At 43.4% G+C, this 16806-nt stretch overlaps 1 protein-coding gene across 1 annotated transcript; it reads left to right on the forward strand.

Moving 5' to 3' along the window:
- The first annotated feature begins 349 nt into the window (after positions 1–349).
- On the forward strand, positions 350–7519 carry LOC110501649 (ankyrin repeat and SOCS box protein 9). Its single transcript, XM_021579353.3, has 7 exons — positions 350–774; positions 892–971; positions 1364–1471; positions 5885–6035; positions 6298–6432; positions 6635–6826; positions 7058–7519. Exons 1-7 carry the CDS (start codon positions 681–683, stop codon positions 7207–7209), a joined length of 912 nt encoding a protein of 303 aa, XP_021435028.2. The 5' UTR covers positions 350–680; the 3' UTR covers positions 7210–7519.
- The last annotated feature ends 9287 nt before the right edge of the window (positions 7520–16806 follow it).

Here is a 16806-nt window from a genome sequence, read left to right on the forward strand (position 1 = left end):
TTTCTCCTTGTAAAGTTTAGGCATTTCTAAGTCTATCCAGCCAGCTTTTTGAACTGAATTTCATTCCAAACATTGATTGGATTTGTGGAAACTTGCATGTAAAGTCTGACTACAGCTGATGAATAACTAGGCATGGAAAAGTCCTCCAATTAAAGCATGGCTTTACAGTTTGTATCCAAGGAAAAAGTGTCAGTCATGATGTTGACACATTACCCAAACTACAAAAACAAACGTGTACCTGCACATCTCCTATGTATCTTTCCAGCCCCCTTTCTTACTCTAGCCCCCTCCTTCCCTCTAACCCTCCCTGTTTAGCTCCAGGTGATGGGTGTGAACTGTCTGTGATGACAGTGTCAAGTTACAGATCTGCTCAACAGGATTCTACTCACTCTCTCTGCCCACAATTGGGTCTAATGAACACCATATGCACTGTAAAAACAAGCCCAGCAATGCATTCAAAACCACTTCCTGCAGGGCAGACTGAAGCTGAGGGGAAATGACATCACAGGCTTTAAGTTGGGAGGTGATGTCGAAATCACCCAAAAACAGTTCAGGAACAGACGGGTACAGATAAGTGACTCCAGCGACAGGTCGAAGTCCAGTTGCTGATGTTACAAAACCAATGGTGCAAGACAGACTACTAGACTCCCGTCTGATTTGGGGAACTCTCTAGGTCAACAATGAGACAGGCTACAGGACACAGCAGTGACAACCAGAGGAACAATGCTACCCAGACTGGATCAGTTGTTTTTCTCTCCAACCCTTTGATGAGTGGTGAGTAGACTGCTTGGTGAGATACAGTAAAAGTTTCCACTTGTCTATATCTATGCTTTGGCCAATGAATGTCTGTATCTGTGAATGATCCTATGATTGTTGTTCTTCTCTTATAAGATATGGAGTCAGATTGGTCTCCCATTCATGATGCAGCCTACAATGGACGTGTTCTCACACTGAGAAACCTAATAGCTCAGGTAAGGAAGGCACACCCAGACCCACAGGGCACAGACGTCAATTCAATGTTTATTCCACGTTGGTTCAATGTAATTGCATTGAAATGACATGGAAACAATGTTGATTCAACCAGTGTGTGCCCTGTGGGTCCTTATTATGCACGCTCATGCCTGCAGGCTTTAGTGTAACTGCTATTTGGTATTTCTGTTTATAAAGTAACAATAGCCTTACCATTGTCTGCGGAATGGGGATGTAGATGGAATGCATCACTTAAGCACAGCATTATTCAAGGGACAGCTTAGCACACTAAACATTCAAAGCAATTTCAATATGGAGAAATGTCTATCTATGGTTGGCAGAGGGAATAGGATTGGTTTTATATTTGTGTGTCATTTTTCAACCCTCTTCACAGGGAACGTGTGTCAACCTGGCCACTCAAGACAGAGTCTCTCCCCTTCATGGAGCATGTATGCAGGGACACACTGACTGTGCCCGGTTACTGTTAGAAAATGGGGCAAATGTGAGTAAGGAATTTCACTCTAATCTGCACCATCTCTGAATTTGGCTGATTTTAAGACTCACAGCACAAAGCTGTATACATTATTTACATGATTCAATTTCAATGTAGAACAAGCACAGGCCAAATACAGGCAGACCCCTCTGAATATGGGTTATAAATGTGTCTGTAGAGTTATTTGTCGATTAACTTCACTCATTCCTTGTCACTTTAACATTACTAGCACAAATCTGTAGACAACAATACCCCAACTGTACACTGAGTGAGTGTAAAGTCACATGTTTCAATAGCTACTGAATTGGAGTGTAACAATTTATTTAACTGTTGAATAGTCTACATTTTCGTTTTTATAAAGCACTGAGCGAAAACAGAATATCAACAACATAGCTCAGGCAGTAGGAAGCTCTCTCAACCATTTATATGCAGATGATACAGGCTTATACTCAGCTGGCACCTCCCCAGTAGTCACCTCATACAAGTACTTGGGAGTATGGCTTGACAGTACACTGTCCTCTCAGCACATATCCAAGCTGCAAGCCACGGTTAAATCTAGACTTGGTTTCCTCTATCGTAATTGCTCCTCTTTCACCACAGCTGTGAAACTAACCCTGATTCAGATGACCATCCTACCCATGTTAGATTACGGAGACGTAATTTATAGATCGGCAGGTAAGGTTGCTGTCGAGTGGCTAGATGTTCTTTACCATTCGGCCATCAGATTTGCCACCAATGCTCCTTATAGGACACATCAGTGGACTCTATACTCCTCTGTAAACTGGTCATCTCTGTATACCCGTCGCAAGACACACTGGTTGATGCTTATTTATAAAAACTTAAGCCTCACTCCCCACATCTGAGATACCCGCATTCAACCCTCATCTTCCACATACAACCCCGGTTCTGGCAGTCACATTCTGTAAAGGTCCCCAAAGCACACGCATCCCTGGGTTGCTCCTTTTTCAGCTCACTGCAGCTAGCGACTGGAACAAGCTGCAAGAAACACTCAAACTGGACAGTTTTATCGCCATTTCAACGACTTAATCATGGACACTCTTACTGACACTTGTGGCTGCTTCACGTGATGTATTGTTGTCTCTACACTTTTTGCCCTTCGTGCTGTTGTCTGTGCCTAACAATGTTTATGCCATATTTGTGCAGCTACCATGTTGTGCTGCTGCCATGTTGTGTTGCTACCGTGTTGTTGCTCTTGGCAGGCCGTCATTGTAAATAAGAAGTTGTTCTTAACTGACTTGCATAGTTAAATTAAGATAAAAAATATATACACTGAACAAAAATATAAACGCAACATGCAATTAAAAAAAACATTTTTCGGAGTTACAGTTCATATCAGGAAATAAGTCAATTGAAATAAATCAATTAGGCCCTAATTTATGGATTTCACATGACTGGGAATACAGATATGCATCTGTTGGTCAGATACCTTTAAAAAAAATAGGGGCATGAATCACAAAACCAGTCAGTATGTGATGTGACCACCATTTGTCTCATGCAGCACGGAACATCTCTTTCGCATAGAGTTGATCAGGCTGATGATTGTGGCCTGTGGAATGTTGTCCCACTCCTATTCAATGGCTGTGCGAAGTTGCTGGATATTAGCTCGAACTGGAACACGCTGTCATACACATCTATCCAGAGCATTCCAAACATGTTCAAGGGGTGACATGTCTGGTGAGTATGCAGTCCATGGAAGAACTGGGACATTTTCAGCTTCCAGGAATTCTGTACAGGTCCTTGCGACATGGGGCTGTGCATTATAATGCTGAAACATGAGGTGATGGCGGCGGATGAATGGCACGACAATGGGCCTCAGGATCTCGTCATGGTATCTCTGTGCATTCAAATTGCCATCGATAAAATGCAATTGTGTTCATTGTCTGTAGCTTATAACCTGCCCATACCATAACCCCACCGCCACTATGGGGTACTCTGTTCACAATGTTGACATCAACAAACCGCTCGCCCACACGATGCCCTGCCATCTGCCAATTACAGTTGTGACAGGGGTTCATCCGTGAAGAGCACACTTCTTCAGTATGCCAGTGGCCATCCAAGATGAGCATTTGCCCACTGAAGTTGTTTACAATGCCAAACTGCAGTCAGCACGCAGATGAGCTTCCCTGAGACTTTCTGACAATTTGTGCAGAAATTATTTGGTTGTGCAAACCGACACTTTCATCAGCAGTCCAGGTGGCTGGTCTCAGATGATCCCATAGGTGAAGAAGCCGGATGTGGAGGTCCGGGGCTGGTGCGGTTACACCTGGTCTGCGGTTGAGGCCGGTTGGACACACTGCCAAATTCTCTACAACATTGGAGGCGGCTAATTCGATTCTCTGGCAACAGCTTTGGTGGACATTCCTGCAGTCAGCATGCCAATTGCACTCTCAATACTTCAGACAACTGTGGCATTGTGTTGTGTGACAAAACTGCACATTTTAGAGTGGCCTTTTATTGACCCCAGCACAAAGAGCACTTGTGTAATGATCATGCTGTTTAATCTCAGCTTCTTGATTTGCCACACCTGTCAAGTGGATTGATCATCTTGGGAAAGGAGAAATGTTCACTAACAGGAATGTTAACAAATGTGTGCACATATAAATAAGCTTTTTGTGCGTACATATAACATTTCTAGGATATTTTATTTCAGCTCAGGAAACATGGGACCAACACTTTATACACTGCTCAAAAAAAAAAGAGAACACTTAAACAACACAATGTAACTCCAAGTCAATCACACTTCTGTGAAATCAAACTGTCCACTTAGGAAGCAACACTGATTGACAATCAATTTCACATGTTTTTGTGAAAATGGAATAGACAACAGGTGGAAATTATAGGCATTTAGCAAGACACCCCCAATAAAGGAGTGGTTCTGCAGGTGGGGACCACAGACCACTTCTCAGTTCCTATGCTTCCTAGCTGATGTTTTGGTCACTTTTGAATGCTGGCGGTGCTTTCACTCTAGTGGTAGCATGAGACGGAGTCTACAACCCACACAAGTGGCTCAGGTAGTGCAGCTCATCCAGGATGGCACATCAATGCGAGATGTGGCAAGAAGGTTTGCTGTGATTGTCAGCGTAGTGTCCAGAGCATGGAGGCGCTACCAGGAGACAGGCCAGTACATCAAGAGACGTGGAGGAGGCCGTAGGAGGGCAACAACCCAGCAGCAGGACCGCTACCTCCGCCTTTGTGCAAGGAGGAGCAGGAGGAGCACTGCCAGAGCCCTGCAAAATTACCTCCAGCAGGCCACAAATGTGCATGTATCTGCTCAAACGGTTAGAAACAGACTCCATGAGGGTGGTATGAGGGCCCGACGTCCACAGGTGGGGGTTGTGCTTACAGCCCAACACCGTGCAGGACGTTTGGCATTTGCCAGAGAACACCAAGATTGGCAAATTCGCCGCTGGTGCCCTGTGCTCTTCACAGATGAAAGCAGGTTCACACTGAGCACATGTGACAGAGTCTGGAGACGCCGTGGAGAATGTTCTGCTGCCTGCAACATCCTCCAGCATGACCGGTTTGGCGGTGGGTCAGTCATGGTGTGGGGTGACATTTCTTTGCGGGGCTGCACAGCCCTCCATGTGCTCGCCAAAGTTAGCCTGACTGCCATTAGGTACCGAGATGAGATCCTCAGACCCCTTGTGAGACCATATGCTGGTGCGGTTGGCCCTGGGTTCCTCCTAATGCAAGACAATGCTAGACCTCATGTGGCTGGAGTGTGTCAGCAGTTCCTGCAAGAGGAAGGCATTGATGCTATGGACTGGCCCACCCGTTCCCCAGACCTGAATCCAATTGAGCACATCTGGGACATCATGTCTCGCTCCATCCACAGACTGTCCAGGAGTTGGCGGATGCTTTAGTCCAGGTCTGGGAGGAGATCCCTCAAGAGACCATCCGCCACCTCATCCGGAGCATGCCCAGGCGTTGTAGGGAGGTCATACAGGCACCTGGAGGCCACACACACTACTGAGCCTCATTTTGACTTGTTTTAAGGACATTACATCAAAGTTGGATCAGCCTGTAGTGTGGTTTTCCACTTTAATTTTGAGTGTGACTCCAAATCCAGACCTCCATGGGTTGATACATTTGATTTCCATTGATAATTTTTTGTGTGATTTTGTTGTCAGCACATTCAACTATGTAAAGAAAAAGTATTTAATAAGAATATTTCATTCATTCAGATCTAGGATGTGTTATTTTAGTGTTCCCTTTATTTTTTGAGCAGTGTTTATCTCCATATAGGTGTGCAACCTCCATTCCCAGACACACTAATATGCTTGAAATGTGACAACCAGTGGAGTGTTAACTTTCTCAGCAGGCTATCACCAGCAGTTATGTTGGTTTGTATAGGATGGTAGAGGTATCTGGCAAGATATATGTTGTTGTCTGCGGTACCAGGTGAATGTCCCCATGTTGGAGAAGACCACCCCTCTGTCGGAGGCCTGTGCCCGGGGTCACGTGGCCTGTGTGACCCTGCTCCTCCAGCACGGAGCCTCACCCCAGGGATCCAGCCTCTCAGCCTCCCCCATCCACGAGGCTGCAGCCAAAGGTCAGGGGTCACATTCTTAGCTTTTATCGTCAGCTTTAATCAAATAAAAAAAAGCACCATGAACTCCATTTGTTGTTGTTGCAGTTATTTTTTTGTTGTTGTAATACCTAGGAGCTATAGCACTTTTTTAAACCAGTCAGATTTGATATTTTTTATGATAGTGTAATGAAATGTATCATTCCCCAGATTTAGATACAGTAAGCAGTTTTTCAAAGCAGATCCCATACACTGTTCTTTATCCCCTGAATATATCTATGTCCAGGTCACCCAGAGTGCATTGAGTCTCTGGTTCATCACGGGGCAGATGTAGATCAGCACACTGACCAATCAGGCTCGCCACTCTACATTGCCTGCACAAATCAGCATCTGAGTACCGTGAGGAAACTGCTTCAGCTTGGTATGAAAATGTATTCTCTTTAGTTTGTTATTACGCAGAAAGGATGTATAGATAGATAGAATCTGGACTAGACATTGACCAGGGTGCTTCTATCACAAGGTGCTCAAATACTATATGATACTCTCATTTGACATTTACGGTAGGCTACATACAAAATCCACACATTTACACACAATATCCACACATATATGCCCTCTGTCAGGTGCTAGTGTGAACAGGAGTAAGGATGGGGACTCTCCTCTGCACACGGCAGCCCGTCTGTCCAACCCTGAGCTGGTGTCTGTTCTCCTGGAGCACGGGGCTGACTGCAACTGCAGAGACACACAGGGCAAGCAGCCCCTGGACCTGGCCCCTCCCAACAGCCCCGTTGAGAAACTACTGGGCCACAGAGGAGGTAGCTAGACCCGTAAGATTTTGAACAGAAGATTCTGTGGTGCTTTGAACTGCTGTTGTATACATCGAGTTGAAATCCATCATGGATGTGTTTGTGAAAGGATTCTTGGTTCTTGCATGATTTATTAATAGATTTGCATAGTATTGTGCTTGTGTTATAAACAATATCAAACCCTGAGAACATCTTGATGTTATCTAAATGATGGCTGTTTCTCCTCTGATGGCTGACCAGGAGTGTCTCATCTGATGCAGCAGTGCCGGCTGTCCATCAGGAAGGTTTTGGGAAAGGCCAGACTTAGTTCAATCCATGGTCTTCAGATCCCCACAGAACTGAAGCAATACCTTCTGTACCAATCAGATCGAAAGGGTATATTTATTAAATGAGGATATTTTTGTTATGTTCTATCTCAATGCATTTCTCAATGCATTTCTACTTTCGGTCAATAGGTGGCACCTTACCACCAGCATCTGTGGAGAGAGGACGTTGATGTTGATTAGTGGGATGGTTTGTGCCACATTATCAGATTTGTACTCATGAAAGATATGAGAAAGAAGAGAGAACTAGATTTTCTGCATTCAGAAATAAATAAATGAATATGTACTGTTACTTGAAAATTGGTGTGAATATTGCTCAACGGTAAGATCATAAATGTTAACCAAAGGAATGCCAAATAAACAATTATTTTGTTTCAAACAATGCCTTTTGGATTTTCTAAAAAGCTTAAAATGTAAGTATCCATTCATGATACTGTACCTTCATACACCCATTAATGCATTCATCTAGCCATACACAAGTTACATGTAAATAAGTAAATATATAAGTACGTACACACAGTGCATTCAGAAAGTATTCAGACCTCTTGACTTTTTCCAATGTTTTCCTAATCAATCTACACACAAAACCTGGTTTTGCTTTGTTATGAGGTACAGATTTTTTTTTGCCAATGTAATAAAAATATCACATTTACATAAGTATTCAGACCCTTTATTCAGTACTTTCTTAAAGCACATAAAGGCAATGATTACAGCCTTGAGTCTTCTTTGGTATGATGCTACAAGCTTGGCACACCTGTGTTTGGGGAGTTTCTCTCATTCTTCTCTGCAGATCATCTCAAGCTCTGTCAGGTTGGATAGGGAGCGTTACGGCACAACTATTTTCAGGTCTCTCCAGAGATGTTAGATCAGGTTCATGTCCGGGCTCTGACTGGGCCACTCAAGGACATTCAGAGACTTGTCCCGAAGCCACTCCTGCATTGTCTTGGCTGTGTGCTTAGGGTCGCTGTACTGTTGGAAGGTGAACCTTCGCCCCAATCTGAGGTTCTGAGCACTCTGGAACAGGTTTTCATCAAGGATATCTCTGTACTTTTGCTCAGTTAATCTTTGCGCCAATCCTGACTAGTTTCCCAGTCCTTGCCCCTGAAAAACATCCCCACAGCATGATGCTGCCACCACCTTGCTTCACCATAGGGATGGTGCCAGGTTTCCTCTAGACTCGATGCTTGGCATTCAGGCCAATTAGTTCAATCTCGGGTTTCATTAGACCAGAAAACCTTGTTTCTGATGGTCTTAGAGTCTTTGGGTGACTTTTGGCAAAGTCCAAGCAGGCTGTCATGTGCCTTTTACTGAAAAGTGGCTTCCGCCTGGCAACTCTACCATTAGGGCCTGATTGGTGGGGTGCTGCAGAGATGGTTGTCCTTCTGGAAGGTTCTCCCATCTCCACAGAGGAACTCTAGAGCCCTGTCAGAGTGACCATCAGGTTCTTGATCACCTCCCCTGACCAAGGCCCTTCTCTCCTGATTGTTCAGTTTGCCCAGGCAACCACTGTGACTTCATTCTTGGGGTACTTCAATGCTGCAGACATTTTTTGGTACCCTTCCCCAGATCTGTGCCTCAACATAATCCTGTCTCGGAGCTCTACGGACAATTCCTTTGACCTCATGGCTTGGTTTTTGCTCTGAAATGCACAGTCAACTGTGGGACCTTATACAATGCATGGAAGAGTGGCAAGAAGAAAGCCATTTCTTAAAGATATCCATAAAAAGTGTCGTTTAAAGTTTGCCACAAGCCACCTGGGAGACACACCAAACATGTGGAAGAAGGTGATCTGGTCAGATGAAACCAAAATTGAACTTTTTGGCAACAATGCAAAACGTTATGTTTGGCGTAAAAGCAACACAGCTGAACACACCATCCCCACTGTCAAACATGGTGGTGGCAGCATCATGGTTTGGGCCTGCTTTTCTTCAGCAGGGACAGTGAAGATGGTTAAAATTGATGGGAAGATGGATGGAGCCAAATACAGGACCATTCTGGAAGAAAACCTGATGGAGTCTGCAAAAGACCTGAGACTGGGACGGAGATTTGTCTTCCAACAAGACAATAATCCAAAACATAAAGCAAAATCTACAATGGAATGGTTCAAAAATAAACATATCCAGGTGTTAGAATGGCCAAGTCAAAGTCCAGACCTGAATCCAATTGAGAATCTGTGGAAAGAACTGAAAACTGCTGTTCACAAATGCTCTCCATCCAACCTCACTGAGCTCGAGCAGTTTTGCAAGGAGGAATGGGAAAAAAGTTCAGTCTCTCGATGTGCAAAACTGATAGAGACATACCCCAAGCGACTTACAGCTGTAATCGCAGCAAAAGGTGGCGCTACAAAGTATTAACTTAAGGGGGCTGAATAATTTTGCACGCACAATTTTTCAGTTTTTGATTTGTTAAAAAAGTTAGAAATATCCAATAAATGTCGTTCCACTTCATGATTGTGTCCCACTTGTTGTTGATTCTTCACAAAAAAATACGTTGTGTACGTATGTTTGAAGCCTGAAATGTGGCAAAAGGTCGCAAAGTTCAAGGGGGCCGAATACTTTCGCAAGGCACTGTATACAGTTGAAGTCGGAAGTTTACATACGTTGAGGTTGGAGTCATTAAAACTCGTTTTTCAACCACCACAAATTTCTTGTTAAAAAACTATAGTTTTGGCAAGTTGGTTAGGATATTTTATAATTCACTGTATCACAATTCCAGTGGGCCAGAATTTGGAAAATGAAAATGATGTCACGGCTTTAGAAACTTCTATTAGGCTAAATTACATAATTTGAGTCAATTGGAGGTGTACCTGTGTATGTATTTCAAGGCCTACCTTCAAACTCAGTGCCTTTCTGCTTGACATCATGGGAAAATCAAAAGAAATCAGCCAAGACCTCAGAAAATAAATTGTAGACCTCCACAAGTCTGGTTCATCCTCTGGAGCAATTTCCAAACGCCTGAAAGTACCACGTTCATCTTCATCACGTTCAAACAATAGTACGCAGGTATAAACACCATGGAACCACGTAACCGTCATACCGCTCAGGAAGGAGATGCGTTCTGTCTCCTAGAGATGAACGTACGTTGGTGTGAAAAGTGCAAATCAATCACAGAACCTTGTGAAGATGCTGGAGGAAAGAGGTACAAAAGTATATATATCCACGGTAAAACGAGTCCTGTATCGACATAACCTGAAAGGCTGCTCAGCAAGGAAGAAGCCACTGGTCAAATCAAATCAAATGTATTTATATTGCCCTTCGTACATCAGCTGATACCTCAAAGTGCTGTACAGAAAACAAGCCTAAAACCCCAAACTGCAAGCAATGCAGGTGTAGAAGCACGGTGGCTAGGAAAAACTCCCTAGAAAGGCCAAAACCTAGGAAGAAACCTAGAGAGGAACCAGGCTATGAGGGGTGGCCAGTCCTCTTCTGGCTGTGCCGGGTGAAGATTATAACAGAACATGGCCAAGATGTTCAAATGTTCATAAATGACCAGCATGGTCAAATAATAATAATCACAGTAGTTGTCGAGGGTACAGCAAGTCAGCACCTCAGGAGTAAATGTCAGTTGGCTTTTCATAGCCGATCATTAATAGCATCTCTACCCCTCCTGCTGTCTCTAGAGAATTGAAAACAGCAGGTCTGGGACAGGTAGCAAGTCCGAAGAACAGGTCAGGATTCCATAGCCGCAGGCAGAACAGTTGAAACTGGAGCAGCAGCACGGCCAGGTGGACTGGGGACAGCAAGGAGTAATCATGCCAGGTAGTCCTGAGGCATGGTCCTAGGGCTCAGGTCCTCCGAGAGAGAGAAAGAAAGAGAGAATTAGAGAGAGCATACTTAAATTCACACAGGACACCGGATAAGACAGGAGAAGTACTCCAGATATAACAAACTGACCCTAGCCCCCAGACACAAACTACTACAGCATAAATACTGGAGGCTGAGACAGGAGGGGTCAGGAGACAATGTGGCCCCATCCGATGATACCCCCGGACAGGGCCAAACAGGAAGGATATAACCCCACCCACTTTGCCAAAGCACAGCCCCCACACCACTAGAGGGATATCTTCAACCACCAACTTACCATCCTGAGACAAGGCCGAGTATAGCCCACAAAGATCTCAGCCACGGTACAACGCAAGGGGGGTGCCAACCCAGACAGGAAGATCACATCAGTGATTCAACCCACTCAAGTGACATACCCCTCCTAGGGACGGCATGGAAGAGCACCAGTAAGCCAGTGACTCAGCCCCTGTAATAGGGTTAGAGGCAGAGAATCCCAGTGGAAAGAGGGAAACCGGCCAGGCGGAGACAGCAAGGGCGGTTCGTTGCTCCAGAGCCTTTCCGTTCACCTTCACACTCCTTTCCGTTCACCTTCACCAGACTACACTCAATCATATGACCCACTGAAGAGATGAGTCTTCAGTAAAGACTTAAAGGTTGAGACCGAGTCTGCGTCTCTCACATGGGTAGGCAGACCATTCCATAAAAATGGAGTTATATAGGAGTAAGCCCTGCCTCCAGCTGTTTGCTTAGAAATTCTAGGGACAATTAGGAGGCCTGTGTCTTGTGACCGTAGCGTACATGTAGGTATGTACGGCAGGACCAAATCAGAGAGATAGGTAGGAGCAAGCCCATGTAATGCTTTGTAGGTTAGCAGTAAAACCTTGAAATCAGCCATTGCCTTAACAGGAAGCCAGTGTAGGGAGGCTAGCACTGGAGTAATATGATCACATTTTTTGGTTCTAGTCAGGATTCTAGCAGCCGTATTTAGCACTAACTGAAGTTTATTTAGTGCTTTATCCGGGTAGCCGGAAAGTAGAGCATTGCAGTAGTCTAACCTAGAAGTAACAAAAGCATGGATTAATTTTTCTGCATCATTTTTGGACAGAAAGTTTCTGATTTTTGCAATGTTACATAGATGTAAAAAAGCTTTCCTTGAAACAGTCTTGATATGTTTGTCAAAAGAGAGATCAGGGTCAAGAGTAACGCAGAGGTCCTTCACAGTTTTATTTGAGACGACTGTACAACCATCAAGATTAATTCACAGATTCAACAGAAGATCTCCTTGTTTCTTGGGACCTAGAACAAGCATCTCTGTTTTGTCCGAGTTTAAAAGTAGAAAGTTTGCAGCCATCCACTTCCTTATGTCTGAAACACAGGCTTCTAGCGAGGGCAATTTTGGGGCTTCACCGTGTTTCATTGAAATGTACAGCTGTGTATCATCCGCATGGCAGTGAAAGTTAACATTATGTTTTCAAATGATATCCCCAAGAGGTAAAATATATAGTGAAAACAATAGTGGTCCTAAAACGGAACCTTGAGGAACACCGAAATTTACAGTTGATATGTCAGAAGACAAACCATTCACAGAGACAAACTGATATCTTTCCGACAGATAAGATCTTAACCAGGCCAGAACTTGTCCGTGTAGACCAATTTGGGTTTCCAATCTCTCCAAAAGAATGTGGTGATCGATGGTATCAAAAGCAGTACTAAGGTCTAGGAGCACGAGGACAGATGCAGAGCCTCGGTCTGATGCCATTCAAAGGTAATTTACCACCTTCACAAGTGCAGTCTCAGTGCTATGATGGGGTCTAAAACCAGACTGAAGCATTTGGTATACATTGTTTGTCTTCAGGAAGGCAGTGAGTTGCTGCGCAACAGCCTTTTCTAAAATTTGAGAGGAATGGAAGATTCGATATAGGCCGATAGTTTTTTATATTTTCTGGGTCAAGGTTTGGCTTTTTCAAGAGAGGCTTTATTACTGCCACTTTTAGTGAGTTTGGTACACATCCAGTGGATAGAGAGACGTTTATTATGTTCAACATAGGAGGGCCAAGCACAGGAAGCAGCTCTTTCAGTAGTTTAGTTGGAATAGGGTCCAGTATGCAGCTTGAAGGTTTAGAGGCCATGATTATTTTCATCATTGTGTCAAGAGATATAGTACTAAAACACTTAAGTGTCTCTCTTGATCCTAGGTCCTGGCAGAGTTGTGCAGACTCAGGACATCTGAGCTTTGGAGGAATACGCAGATTTAAAGAGGAGTCCGTAATTTGCTTTCTAATAATCATGATCTTTTCCTCAAAGAAGTTCATTAATTTATTACTGCTGAAGTGAAAGCCATCCTCACTTGGGGAATGCTGCTTTTTAATTAGCTTTGTGACAGTATCAAACAGAAATTTCGGATTGTTCTTATTTTCCTCAATTAAGTTGGAAAAATAGGATGATCGAGCAGCAGTAAGGGCTCTTCGATACTGCATGGTACTGTCTTTCCAAGCTAGTCGGAAGACTTCCAGTTTGGTGTGGCGCCATGATCCAAAACCACCATAAAAAAGCCAGACTACAGTTTGCAACTGCACATGGGGACAAAGATCATACATTTTGGAGAAATGTCCTCTGGTCTGATGAAACAAAAATACAACTGTTTGGCCATAATGACCATCACTATGTTTGGAGGAAATAGGGGGAGGCTTGTAAGCCGAAGATGTGGCAGCATCATGTTGTGGGGGTGCTTTGCTGCAGGAGTGACTGGTGTACTTCACAAAATAGATGGCATCATGAGGGAGGGTAAATGATGACCCACTGGGAATGTGATGAAAGAAATAAAAGCTCAAATAAATCACTCTCTACTATTATTCGGAAATGTCACATTCTTAAAATAAAGTGGTGATCCTAACTGACCTAAAACAGGGATTTTTTGCTAGGATTAAATGTCAGGAATTGTGAAAACTGAGTTTAAATGTATTTGGAAAATTTCCGACTTCAACTGTAGAAATACGTGCATACCTTTCCAAATCATGTCCAATCAAATTAATTTACCACAGGTGGACTTCAATCAAGTTGTAGAAACATCTCAATGATGATTAATGGAAACAGGAGGCACCTGAGCTCAATTTTGAATCTCATATTAAAGGGTCTGAATACTTACATATAAGGTATTTAACTTTTTTTTAAATAAATTTGCAAACATAAAAAAATAAAAATTATTTTGTCATTATAGGGTATTGTGTGTAGATTGCTGATGAAATGTTTTTATTTAATCATTTTTTATAATCAGGCTGTAACGTAACACAATTTGGAAAAAGTCAAGGGGTTTGAATACTTTCCAAAGGCACTGTAGGTGCACGCACGCACACACACATAATTAGACAGAATAAAGGGTTTTCTCCTGAATAAATTGATAGGTTATAGCATGGCTATTCCATTGCCACTTAAATCAGCATTCAATCAAGCCTTTGTGGAAGGAGATGCCGCCCCAAAGTCTTACCATGAATCAAGATAATCAGGAAAAACTAAAGCCAATCACTGGGAGATACATGGACAATTGGAGACAGAGGTGTGTGTCCTGTAAGAGGTGATACATTTAGCCAGAGTGATATATTGATTGCCTTCTCTCGCTTTTGTGCGGTCCACTGTATTCCTCATTATACTCCAAGCAATGACACTGGAGATTGAAACAAAATAAATGTCGCTAATGAAGGACCATCTGATACCTAGTCTTCGAGTTTAGAATGTGGAAATTTGACCAGTAATATGGTTTCTGGGACAGTGTGGGGTAAACACTTTTCTATTCCCCTTCAAAAAACTATTACTTACAATACAGTAGGGTGGTCATTATTGAGTTATTTCATAACCAGAGTAAAGGGAGCAATTTCTTTCCATAAAAATGGATACTGCGATGACCACATTCATTTAAATTATTGCTTATGAACAATTGATTATTAAACAAGCCCCAGAAGAGGTGTCATTCATGTATATGGTTCATGGTAGCCTGTCTGTCATCGTGTCTCTTCTCCATGTCTATAACTTCAACAGGAGATAATGTGCTGCCATGAACACGATTTTCCTTTTCTGTGATGATTCAGCAATAGCTGCTGAGCCACATACACGGCTTCTCATTATTCGCAATACTCATTACCTCTTCATCGATCGCCTCTCCCAATTTAGTGCTTGAGGTAAATCATTGTCCCTTCAAAACGTACAATAAGCATCTTGGGCCACCCGTGCGCATTAAGCCAGCCTTTGATTTACTAGTGCTGAATGTTAAATCAATATTGTGGAGGATATTGTGACTTCTGAGACTCCCCGGTCAGACTGATCAGACCCATGTAATTAGTGGCATCTGGGAAATCAAGAAAGAGACTGAGTCTGTCTGTCAGGGGGGAGAGAAGACAGTCGTGTGGCTACACATTTTCAAACATGTAATGAACAACTTTCTCTACTGTAATGACTGAATGTAATGCATTAGTGGTGAGAGCGGGTGGGAGCCTGCCTGGGAGGATGTTCATATTGGGTTTTGGACCGCCTTATGTAACCAACAGGATCAATCTGTCTCTGAGTGGATTCTGACAGACTTGGTCAGGTACTGAAGGAGGTATAGATGCACTTAGAGCTTACCCACCTGCATCTGATGCTAAAGCTTTTACCTAAAGCCCCCTAGAGAACCAGGCACTCCATTTAGCTTCGTCCTCCTGCTAAATGCACAGGCACTTACCGCCTCAAATAGCTGCGAAAGCGATTCTCAGTGAGAGCAAAAATACAACAAATAATGCAAATTTTACACCCACTGCACACATTCTCCTAAAACGATCCAATGACTAATACAAACAGTCCATTGATGCAGGGAGAGAGGTTTCTCAATCGCGTGGTAAAGACTCATACATAGGAACCCTTTAAGAGAAAAGGGAGAGTTCAAAACATCACATGTGAATGAGGAAAAACACAGAAATAGCACTGTTAGGAAACATGAGGTAGCTGAACGTGATCGTCTTATATAAGAGAAAGAAAAGGCTCCAACCGAAACAAGACAAAAGCCAATGCACATGAAACAATGATGTCTTCAGTGCCAGACCAAACACTATCTTTTTGAGGGCAAAATGCAATCAACCACCAACAGCAGACCAGCTGCAGAGCAGTCAGAACAGGAGTATTTATATCTGCAATAAAGCCCCTTTGTGGGGAAAACATTCTGATTGGCTGGGCCTGGCTCACAAGTGGGTGGGCCGATGCGCTCACAGGCCCATCCCATGGCTGCACACCAGCCCAGTGATGGGAAATCCATAGATTAGGGCCTAATGAGTTTATTTTAATTGACTGATTTCCTGATGTAACTCAGTAAAATCCTTGAAATTGCTGCATGTTGCATTCATATTTTTGTTCATTATAATATTCTAAGTGTGATCCCCTGCACTGGCTCTGTGGTTGACTGCTCTGCGCTGAATCTTGTTATAGATACCCAGCCTTCCCACTGAGCTCTGTGGGTTCTGCCATTTCCCCACCCTCACCAGTAATTGCCAGGTATTTTTAGGTTTGCCAGCGTAGGGTCATTAAAACAAATGGAGGGAGATAGCACAGAAAGAGATCTCCCTAGGCTCCCCAGAGGTAAGTGGGGAGAGGTTTGTCGAGGTCACACACTACTCTATTTTTTCAATTAGGAACCCCGGGATTGATAAGGCTTTTATCAAAGAGGGAGGGTGGCAAGGCTGGATCACCGACACTGTTATACTGTTGAAGTAAAATCAGGGACAAAAGAGAGAAGTTTGAGGCTTGCTTCAGGACCGAGATGGTTATCTACTGTATCAGGATGGAGAAGCTCATGTTGGGTAGTGCCTTGTACATGCCAGACACCTATTTTAGCCATTTTATAAGCCAAACAAATTGCAATTGG

The sequence above is a fragment of the Oncorhynchus mykiss genome, chromosome 22 (genome assembly GCF_057628025.1).
Source record: "Oncorhynchus mykiss isolate SJ-2025 chromosome 22, ASM5762802v1, whole genome shotgun sequence".
Classification (NCBI taxonomy): Eukaryota; Metazoa; Chordata; class Actinopteri; order Salmoniformes; family Salmonidae; genus Oncorhynchus; species Oncorhynchus mykiss.

Coding starts and splice junctions, on each gene's coding strand:
- LOC110501649 (XM_021579353.3), top strand. CDS start 681: ATGAGACAGGCTACAGGACACAGCAGTGACAACCAGAGGAACAATGCT. Junction 1,472..5,884: donor TGTTAGAAAATGGGGCAAAT/GTGAGTAAGGAA, acceptor CTGCGGTACCAG/GTGAATGTCCCCATGTTGGA. Junction 6,827..7,057: donor ACTACTGGGCCACAGAGGAG/GTAGCTAGACCC, acceptor ATGGCTGACCAG/GAGTGTCTCATCTGATGCAG.